We start from the raw sequence: 11,557 nt of genomic DNA, 5'->3' as shown, positions 1-11,557 counted from the left end.
GGAATATAAAGGGGGTGCCAACATCATGCTATTAATAAATCCAGTACTAAATGGTCACCTAGTACAATATTAATCTAGATAAAGATATAGAAATACATGTTCTAAATTAGTTTGATTTTGTAGAGTAATTGGTATTGATAATTTTTTTCGTCATTTTATACTTTTTATTAAATTAGATTTATTTTTGTAAAGGGAGAAATTGAGGGAAAATTAATGCTAACTAATTGAGGGAAACTAATTGAGGGAAAAGTAATAGGTTAATTTTTTTTAATTTAAAATTACGATTATCTTTTCTATTTATTTATTTTTCATCGCAATAGTAAAATATGTCCTTTATAAATCCAAGCAGCACCAAGTCTTTGTTCTCATAAAAGATATGTTTCACAGTTTCGATTTAATTTTGATTTGTCTAGCTGCTTTATAAATTAAAAGCTAAATTCCGTTTAATTAAGTAAGTCGCCTGAAGTCCTTGTTCTTACACTGTTAAAATTTTCTTGAAAAAAAATGATTAAATCGTAATTAATTGTTATTTTTCCAAATTCTAACAAAACAGTCAAATAACCGTAAATAATATGGCATTCAAATTGCTAACTGTTAGAAAAATTATTTATTAACTGCTTTTACAAGAATACGGTAAAACAACAAGAATTATATCACACACACTAGGGCCACTTATTGAAGCCACTTACTTAATTTCAGCTGGGTACATATTATAGCCGAAAGGGCTAATCTATCAATCTCATTACCGACCGAACAAGCGTTCATGTTCCAACGTTGACACCACAATGTTTTCTTCATTCCCTTCAACACATGAAGAATTTCCAGTATCTTGCACTTTCCAGTTAGTGACCCTTGGCTATTAAAATAAGATACCCTCATTTACGTATAGATTGCACCACCAGTAAGTTGCCTAATGCACAAAAAAATCCAGTATTTCCTATTTCTTACGATAGGCGAAACAACCAGATAAACTAATTTAACCACATTCCGCAGTTCATTTGATGAAACACAAGTGAACCACGACCCTATGTCCAATGCCCATTACCAAACGAAAAGCCTGGACTAAAACAATAAATTTTTTTATGGTTTTACAAACCATGCAAGTTGTAAATGGTAAAAAAAATATAGTTTTGTATTTATGTTTTTTTTTTAACCGTACTAGTCGTAAACGGTTTCAAAACAGCAAAGGTAAGAAATGTTCTTTACTTTAAACTTTACGGTACATTCGAGGGACAGACTGCTGTTGGCAATTTTATTGTAATTTTAGAATGAAAATTCTAACAGTGTGTAATAAAAGTGATGTGTCTTCCAATTTACGCTTAATTTTGATTTGTCTAACTACTTTATAAAATAAAATCTAAATTTCACTAAATTAATGCTGTTTTTACAAATTAAAATTTAGAAATAGAAACCTACTGTGTAGGTCGTCTTCCAAACAGTTAGATTACCGTTTAGTTTATAATTGTAGATCAATATTTATGTTGCCGAATATTAAATAAAAACGTTTTCAATAATATTTTTGTAGCACTTTAGTCCCAATGCCAATTTAATTAAATTTGAGAAATCTTCAATATTTCCTATTCACTTCATTCAAGTCTTTTTCAACTCTACAAGTTCGCCTCAGCTTATACGCTGAAGTGTCAAAACAAAACTGGTAATGTGCAAATAATGGAAGAATGCAATCATTTGGATTACCACAATACTGTCGACAGCATCTATATAACACAAAATAGATTTTGCAACCTTGCTAAAGGTATGCTAACACGATAAATTCCTCCTTACACCAAATTCATGTGCTGACTCTTACCGTGGGTACGAAGATTAGTCACTTCGAATAGGAGTGAGGGATTGTTTATGGTTGAGAAAGTCTTGTCGTTTTTCCAACATTCCCTTATAAGAAATGGTTTTACTATAGTTTTCATAACAGACTACCTCAAACTTTTAGTCGTTCGGAGTTATTCAATTGATCAGTTCCTGCTGCTACAGTGCGAGGTTTTTAAGATTAAAATGAGTTTGATCGTATTGATGGCAAGAGGTTGGAGAGCGCGAGAGGTTTTGGAATAGTTTTTCCATAGTAGGGAGGAAATTTGGAATTTTGAAGTTCATTTAACGAGTGTACCGAGAATATCGGTAGTACATCGAATCGCCGGTATCGCAAAGGATCGTGAAAGAAAGAGACTAACGAAGACCACGAAATGTGAGAGATGTACCTTACTCTTAGGAAAATTTGCTTGTACAAACCTATGGTAACCTTTGGAAATAATAGGAATTTTTTTAGTTTTTATATGGCAATACCCCCTGAGCCTATGCTTAGCTTATGTAAAAGTACCATGCACATATGATAAACGTTCACCATGCACTAATTTTGAGCGTATAGAATTATACCATATTCAATTGATCAGTTCAATTGATCGGTTCCTGCTGCTACAGTGAGAGGTTTTTAAGATTAAAATGAGTTTGATCGTATTGATGGCAAGAGGTTGGGGAGCGCGAGAGGTTTTGGAATAGTTCTTCCGTAGTAGTGAAGGAATTTGGAATTTTGGAGTTATGGAGAACTTAAGGGAATTACCTTACACACAGGATAAGCTAATAAAAAGACACCATATGTATATTTCATTCATACGGTACTGTTTTATGCATGTAAGGCAATTTCATTGTAATGTATTATGGATGTATGACGACATACCATAAATAGTTGATTTCTTAGCTCAACACATCACGCATGTCTAACACTCGGATATCAATAAACCTTGAATGTATGGGATGGAAACATACCATATATATGCATGGTACTTTCACAACGCGCTATTTGTATATGGTACTGTTTTTTTTTATCTTATGGAATGACCTAAAAGTGCATTTAATCAAATTTAATATAAAAATTTCTGCTTTTTTATCCGATTATGTTCTAAAAATTAAGGTTATTTAGGCAAAACTGTTATCGGTGCTTTTCGGATTGAAGTTTTCAAGTCAAAATTGAACAGCTCTTTTTTAAAGATGATCAAAATACCAGGATGAAAAGCCAGTAAAAATACCAGAGTTATTATATTCCTAATGGAACTATATAACCTGGTATGAAGCCATACCAGAAATTTTAAAACCTGTTACGGCACCATGATTAAAATTTTAAAATTATTACTATACAGTACTGGAAGTTTTGTAACCAGTATAAAATGGCGCAAGAAGTTCTTATACTGGTTTTTAAGCAAGCTGGAAGTTTGGATTCTAGTTTAAATACTTGCTGGAAATTTTAAAACTATTTGGAGAACATAATGAACAGTACTTAAAGCATGCACTTATTAAGTATTTACTGGTTCAAATTCTGTTTCAGCAATGAAATGGGTCTTAATGTCTTCTATCTTGCTATCCACATTTGATTCTTCGGATTAATTTCCCAAGTTTTTTTTTTATAAAATGTTTTTCTTAATTAAATATTAATTTCTAATCCTCTATGCGTACATTTAATTTTCCTCAATTTTTTAAAAATAATCAAAACATACATATTAAAGAATGTGATTACATGCACATATTCATAAAAAAATACATAAGATATATGTTTGATATTATTGCAACTATTTTATAATTTTGAAGCAACTAGCATTAAGTAAGATTTTTTACATATTTTAATTGTTTTAAAATCTGCATAAAATTATAACTTTATATAAAAAAAAGCATGTCATCAATAATTTAAATTTTAAAGAAACAAAGTTTAAATTTCGCTGAATATTTAAAAAAGCGATTTCGCTATAGCCAAGTTGTCCGTCAGGAAGATCAAAGAGGCTAAGGGCCCTTAAGTGCGATAGTGAGAACAATTTTATCGGCATTGCGCACTTACTGCCTTTACACTACTGATAAGCTGGTACTGAAGGTAATGAGCTCTTTTTATCTGACTGGATAATTCTTTTTGTTTAATTATGAAACAATGGGTATATTAAATTGAAAAATCCCTAGAAACTGAAGCTGGGTATGTTTAATAACATAAAAACTACATGTGCTTCAAAAAAAAAAAAAGAAAAAAAAAGGGAGAATGAAATAAGAGGCTCCCATTCTTTAGACTTGCTAGACGTGAAAGAAGTAAACAAAAGGGATTTGAACTAGCAATTGCAAATTTGACAACGGAAAAATTAAAATGAATAAGAAAACAAAACTAGAAAAACCACGATGGCCAAGAGTGATAGAGAAATTAAAAACTAACAAAGGTGTCAACAAAACATGTTAACTAGCAGTAACCGGGAGAGGCAATTCACAGCAAAATGAATTTTTACTTGCAGTAGGTATATTGTTCTAGAAAAAATTAAAAAAGAAAGGAGACAAGATAAAGATATCATAAAAAGGATAGATGTTGGGTGAGGAAAGACAATGACATGGAATTGAAAAAAAAAATATTATCTATAATGCTATTTCAAAACCTTCACAAACTCAAATGGGGTCCAACATAAATCCCAAATCAATTTACATTTCGTCTTTCCTTAACAATCTTTTTTAATTGATTAGCTTACTACTATGTGTTAGTAACCATATTTTTTAAAATTATTTTGTGAAAAACTATTACAGCCCAAAAAATATTTCAAAATTTAGAGCTTTGTTTTTTACGCGGAATTCATAAGGTACTCCTCCTCACTATTCAAATTAAAAAAAAAAGTTTTTGTTTTGTTATCTGTCTTTTGTATAAGTAATGATTTTACTCGAATGATTAAAAATTCAACTACTAACACATATTAGAAAAGTTAACTATTAGAAACCATATTTTGGGTTTTGGGTGGGAATGGGGATATGAATAGAAAATTGTAGTAGGGTCTAAAATGGATTTCAAAGGATTTTGAAAGTTAAAAAGGGACACCGGGGGAAATATCTTTGGAAACCTGATAAACACAAGTCTGCTAACTTTATATTTAAGTTATTTTTCGACTTGAAACTACTAAATAGTAATCTTTGTATAAATTGTAAGTCTAACTTATGTATATCCATTAAATTTATTGGTGATTTCGATGGGTGAATTCACATACATTTATTTTATAGTTCACATACAAGTTATTTTTCAGATTTTCGGCTTTTAATTGCTTATGTAGATAAGTTTTTACACACAAGCATTAGATACAATGATGTGAGTTTAAAAATTATCGTGCAACAATAAATAAACAATTTCAGAATATTTTGAGTTTTCATCATCCGCTTAAAGTCTTTACTCTTGTGATATTGTAGTATTGTATCAAGCAAATTTAAAATATTGAGGAAAATAGCAAGTATTTGTGCTCTATTCATGTTATATGGTGATGCTATCTATGTTTTAAAAAGGATATTCACGATATTTTTGCCCACATTATTCTGTACGGTGCTGCAATGCGTATACTAGAGTCGAATTCAATAGTATAAAAGGTATATAGTTTGTCTAAAGTAAGAACTCCCCTAGACATTCGTCTGGACCCGTGGCGGTGACTATGGCAACGAGGTATAACTATTTCAAATAGGGGTGTAAGTCACTATTTAGGACAGGTTTTGTCTCAAGTGGGAGAGAGAAAGGGAATCTTTTCCTTTGTATTGCCCTAAAGTGAAGAGAAGCTACCCTCCCAGAAATGCACTATTCTTGTTTCCTAAGCAGCAGACGGCCTCAGACTTTGTGGCGGGGGGAGTTCTTATCGTAGACAAACTATAGGTACGTTTGTTTATGAAAAGTCTTTTTTCCCATACATTTCTGAGTTGTATGTAATATGTAATTAACAAAGATAAATATTTTTAAAAAAAAAAATTCTGAGTTCTTAATTTTGCAATACATTTCTTCAGAACGTATAAGATACTTTTTTAAAATTGTTATTATTGCATAATTCTGTAATCAAATCACTATTTTATGAATAAAATGCAATAAAATATGTTATACTGGAAAAAAAATTTCCGAAATGATTTTTATTTCGAAACATATTTGTTACTTAAAATATGCATGTCGGCTCCGTTTTCAAAAAATTGACTACTTGCACTATATGAGGGAGGGTTTTAGGGCTAATTTTGTTTTTTAGGCTCGTATTCAACTGTTACATTCATACTTCCTCAAGGAAAAGCACATTAAATTTATCTTAAATTCTAAATAAAACACTGTTATGAAAAAGTATAGAATCAAAATGTGGCCGAAAAGTTTAGTGAGGTGCTAGAATAGGAAAGAAAATATTTTTGGTATTTTAGAAAGTGTTTCCTTATATCTACACTTAAAAAGATATAAAGGTGGATGCCATTGTTGTGAAGGTATTAATTGGATACATGTAAGTGACGTCATCGTTGGTAAATCACGGCATTTGTCAATTCAAAAGCCAATTAGGTTTGACAGACACACTTGGCAGGTATCTAATTAAATCTGATTTAAATCATAGGGTTAGGCAAAGCATAATCACTTCAGTTCTTCTCGAGCTGCAAGTACCTTATTTGATTAGTCACTTATCAACGTTAGGGATTTTGGTTCCATAAAAAGAAAATCAAACATCAACTGTTATGCGTCCATATTACAACTTCAAAACTTTATTCTGCAAAAATGAAAGATTAGTAAAATGAAATGAGTCACGACGCATTTAAATTTTGATATATTTATTGGCCGAAACATCGCATAAACATGAAAATAACATTTGCATAATAAAGTAATTTTTTTGTTGTTTTACAATACATAGGCGAAATGCAAAACATTTTCTAGTTATATAACTTTTTAGGTTTGTTTTTATCATTTTCTTTTTGCTTTTTTTGTTAGAGACGAAGGGTGGACTGCACGCAGACAATTTTTAAAATTTTATTCATTTTTTTGGTAGGTTTCTTTTCTTTTATTATTTTTGCAGAAATTTTATTAGTGCACAGAGCAATGGCTTCTCTTCTAAATCTTTCGCTTTGAAAAGAAAACCTTCTTTAACTTCCTTGTTTCTCGGTAAAATATTATATTCTATTATATTCTATATACTATCTTCTGATACTGTTTGCTTTTTCAAAATCTCGTGTCCTGTTGAGGCAAGTTACAGAGCTTAATTTGGCTGAGATGGTCAATAATGAGATAATAGGTAGATGTTATGATTCCTCGTTCTTTGTGAGGAATTCCTTGTCTTTGAACATTTCATTGATTTACAGAATGGTAAATGTGTTTTATCTAGAACAGCAAAAATTGAAAGATATTTATTAAAAAAACTTTAGCCAAAGAAAAAATCCGAAATGAAAATATTGGAAGTAGATTAAATTACTTTACGATTTTTTTAAACATTTAAACTATTTTAATCAAAAATTTATTAAACGAAATCGTTAAAAAGGTAAGAAAATAACTTTTTGGCATAGGTAAGAAAATACCTAAATTTTTTTGAAATACCTACATTTATTTTATTACATCTGTTAAAATACAATTTTTCATTGTAATAGTTTTTAAATGGCTATATGTTTTCATTAAAACATATATATTAAATTAAATTCCAGAAAATGTTGGATGGTGCTGCTCTAAATTTAACACATTTATTCAATCTGCATCCCAAGAAACATTCGTAGATATGGAAAAGTGATGGAAATTTTTTATTTATTTAATCATATTATACTCAGTTTGAGGTATTGTGTGCAGGGATTGATTAATTTGTTGATAAGCTTTGTTTTGATCTTGTTATGAGATTGCTCGTGCACATATACATCAATATCGAAATGAATGTTAAGAAAAAAGAAGACATAAATTACAAAAATTTTCGGTTTGGATCTTTTGATCTTTGAAGTTGGAAAAGTTTTTTTATGTTTTTCCATTTTCTCTTGAGGTAACTCTTTTTTGCAGGGATGTTTGGTGGTTCCGAGGAGCTTTTAAAATCAGGGTTTAAGCTTAATTCTTCCAAAATGAAGGGATCTTCTGGGTCTATTTCTACATAGTTTCTTCTATTGTATTCTGCTATACTTTCTGGTGTTCTGTTTTTGTCAAATAAATAACTCTGTAGTATTAAGTCACTCGAAAACAAGGCTGAATAGTCATTTTCTATATCCATATTTCTCACTTTTTGATGGTAAGATGCTCTACTTTTACTTAGGTGCTCTTGTGACAGGTGGAGCTGAGAAATGTCGTAGGTGTTCTTTGCACTTGTTTCTAATTTTATTTCCTTCACCTCTTCATCATTAGTCTTGTTATTCTGAATCATTTGATTTTCATATGTTCTTCCCACGCTCGGATCTTGTTGAAGCGGGGTGAACTGAGGTGCGGAATAGATGAACTCTTCATTTGTTTCAAAATCTCTATCGTTATTGGAAGTGTTGCAGATATTTTCTTTACTTGTTTCATTTCGTCTTTCTTTCAATTCTCCATCATAGGTCTTATTTTCCTTAGTCCGTTGATCTTCACAAGCTCGTCCCTCGCTCGGATCTAGTTGAAGCGGGGTGAGCTGAGGCTCGTAATAGATGATCTCAACACTCTTTTCATTACTTCTTTTCTTCAATTCTTCATCGTGGATGTTGCTTTTCTTACTAATTTGATCTTCACAAGTTCTTCCCACTCTCCGATCTAGTTGTAGCGGGGTCAGCTGATTCGAGTGGCAGATGTTCTCATCACTTGTTTCAATATTTTTTACTTTCAATTCTTCATTCAATTTTTCTTCATGGGTCTGGTTTTTCTGAATTCTTTGATCTTTACAAGCTCGTCCCAAGCTCAGATCTTGTTGAAGCTGGATAAGCTGAGGAGTGGGGGAGATGTTCGCATCACTCATTTCAATAATTATTTCTTTCAATTTTTCTTCATGGGTCGGGTTTTTCTGAATTCTTTGATCTTTACAAGCTCGTCCCAAGCTCAGATCTTGTTGAGGCTGGTTAAGCTGAGGAGTGGGGGAGAGGTTTGCCTCACTCATTTCAATAATTATTTCTTTCAATTTTTCTTCATGGGTCTGGTTTTTCTGAATTCTTTGATCTTTACAAGCTCGTCCCAAGCTCAGATCTTGCTGAAGCTGGATAAGCTGAGGAGTGTGGGAGATGTTCGCATCACTCATTTCAATAATTATTTCTTTCAATTTTTCTTCATGGGTCTGGTTTTTCTGAATTCTTTGATCTTTACAAGCTTGTCCCAAGCTCAGATCTTGTTGAAGCTGGATAAGCTGAGGAGTGTGGGAGAGGTTCGCATCACTCATTTCAATAATTATTTCTTTCAATTTTTCTTCATGGGTCTGGTTCTGAATTCTTTGATCTTTACAAGCTCGTCCCAAACTCAGATCTTGTTGAGGCTGGTTAAGCTGAGGAGTGTGGGAGATGTTCGCATCACTCATTTCAATAATTATTTGTTTCAATTTTTCTTCATGGGTCTGGTTTTTCTGAATTCTTTGATCTTTACTAGCTCGTCCCAAGCTCAGATCTTGTTGAAGCTGGATAAGCTGAGGAGTGTGGGAGATGTTCGCATCACTCATTTCAATAATTATTTCTTTCAATTTTTCTTCATGGGTCTGGTTTTTCTGAATTCTTTGATCTTTACAAGCTCGTCCCAAGCTCAGATCTTGTTGAGGCTGGTTAAACTGAGGAGTGTGGGAGAGGTTCGCATCACTCATTTCAATATTTCTTTGTTTCAATTCTAAGACATGGGTTTTGTTCTTCTTAATGATTTGATCATCACAAGCTCGTCCCTCGTTCGAATCTTGTTGAAACGGGGTGAGCTGAGGAGTACCGCAGATGTTATCAGCACTTCTTTCCACAAGGGTATGTTTGAATTCGTCATAATGGGTCTTGTTCTCCTTATTTATTTGATATTCAAAAGCTCCTTCCACGTTCAGATCTTGTTGAAACGGGGTAAGCTGAGGAGTATAGCAGATGTTATGAGCAATTCTCTCCACATGGGTTTGTTTGAATTCTTCATGATGGATATTGTTCTCCTTAATGATTTGATCTTCAAGAGCTCCTTCCACGTTCGGATCTTGTTGAAACGGGGTGAGCTGAGGAGTACCGCAGATGTTATCAGCACTTCTTTCCACATGGGTTTGCTTGAATTCTTCATGATTGGTCTTGTTCTCCTTAATGATTTGATCTTCAAGAGCTCCTTCCACGCTCGGATCTAATTGAAGCGGAGTAAGCTTAGACGTGTTCCAGTTGTTTTGGATATCTTTAAAGATTTGGTTTTCTTCCTTTGAATTATCAATCTCATTTGGGGAGTTAGTCTTTTTTGATTTCTTTGTTTTTGTGCTGAAAAGAAAATTTAAGTACTTAATACTGATAACGCCTATTTAAAATGTTTTCTACGGAACTTCTTTTCTAATTATATTACTTCAACACTCTTTTATCAAATTTAGCATTGAATTTTCTAACAATTTCTTATTAATTGACTTAAAACTCATTTCAATGCATACGCTTATTTTGGTGAAAATGTGATATTATAAAATTTTCACTACTGATTATATTTAAATCTAATTTTACACCAGACAAATTTGATATTATCTAGTCTTTTCAAACCAAAAAAATGCTGTAATCATCTTCAAATTCATCAGTAAATTTTAGTCCAAATGAATAATTTTGAATTTACCAATCTTGTGAAAAAAATTATAAATATCTTTTTTCTGTTATTTGATTAACATAATTTCTTAGAAACGCAGAAACGTTTTCTTAATATGTTTATTAATATGTTTAGTTTTAAATGTATAATTTTTGGACTGTTCAATTGGAGAAAATTCTGCAACTATTGTGATAAATAATATTATTATTTTTATTCGTTCATAATTTTATCTATAAAATATTTAACAGGAAGCAATTATGCTCTTTGTCTTAAAAAATCTAAGCCTGCAGCAGTGTTAACTGTGTTTAGGTTATTATAGTCACGTAAATTAAAAAAGAAGTAGATTGTTATTACGATTTTATAATCATAGTTTTACTAATATTTAATTTTCTGGAGAAATAGTAGTTTTCCATTATTTAGGTGACTGCTAGCTTCTTTTTTTTAAAAAAATAATAAATGAATAAATAGAATAGTTGGATTTACTTATGCTGGCGAAATAGAGAAGTGGATTTAATTTGTTTTAAAAATATTTTTAATAAAGATTTCAAACAGTATCGTGTATTTATTTTAGCTTTTTTTTACCTGAACAACAAGCGCAGAATATTGAGTTTATTTGTTTATCAAAGTACATATTGCAGAGTACTTAAGCCTCCATTGTTGTAATTATGTTTCGTTTTCTTTAACACACATTTTAGAAAACATCTTTACATTCAAACATGCTGTGTATGAAGAAAGACCCCCGTTTTAAAACAACTTTTTTCATCTCTAAATTCACTGAGAGGAATTAATTGTTGTAAGAGTGGCAAAACAAAAATTCTCTTAAATTGACTGCTGTCTGAAATTGAAAAGTGACCAAAATTGTCTATGGGGGAAAATCATTTAAAAACCTTCCACCATCGAAGAACATCATTTCTAAGCAGGCTTTGTAACAGACAGCAGGAGTATAGTGCAATAGTTGGAACAGTCAACAGTATTCTCCATATCCAGATAGCTGGGGCTGGACTCCCAGAAATCATGTAACCTTACTGCAACCTTGTGTCATGAATTTTATTTTAATTGTCACGTAAATGTTTGTACTAAAAAACTTTTTTCAATAAAGCAAAAATATTG

The 11,557-nt window shown here is 31.5% G+C and overlaps 1 protein-coding gene across 1 annotated transcript; it reads right to left on the bottom strand.

Moving 5' to 3' along the window:
• Nucleotides 1-7,676: 7,676 nt before the first annotated feature.
• LOC110282338 (putative leucine-rich repeat-containing protein DDB_G0290503) lies at nucleotides 7,677-11,357 on the bottom strand. The gene is made up of 2 exons (XM_071181780.1): nucleotides 11,335-11,357; nucleotides 7,677-10,140 (listed from the first exon to the last, which is right to left on the bottom strand). The coding sequence occupies exons 1-2, from the start codon at nucleotides 11,355-11,357 to the stop codon at nucleotides 7,677-7,679; spliced, it is 2,487 nt and encodes an 828-aa protein (XP_071037881.1).
• Nucleotides 11,358-11,557: the final 200 nt, after the last annotated feature.

This window comes from Parasteatoda tepidariorum, chromosome 6 (genome assembly GCF_043381705.1).
Source record: "Parasteatoda tepidariorum isolate YZ-2023 chromosome 6, CAS_Ptep_4.0, whole genome shotgun sequence".
Classification (NCBI taxonomy): Eukaryota; Metazoa; Arthropoda; class Arachnida; order Araneae; family Theridiidae; genus Parasteatoda; species Parasteatoda tepidariorum.
The sequence above is the reverse complement of the archived record's forward strand: the minus strand, read 5'-3'. Positions and strand labels throughout refer to the sequence as shown.

Coding starts and splice junctions, on each gene's coding strand:
- LOC110282338 (XM_071181780.1), bottom strand. CDS start 11,357: ATGATGTTCTTCGATGGTGGAAG. Junction 10,141..11,334: donor ATGTTCTTCGATGGTGGAAG/GTTTTTAAATGA, acceptor TTTTCTTTTCAG/CACAAAAACAAAGAAATCAA.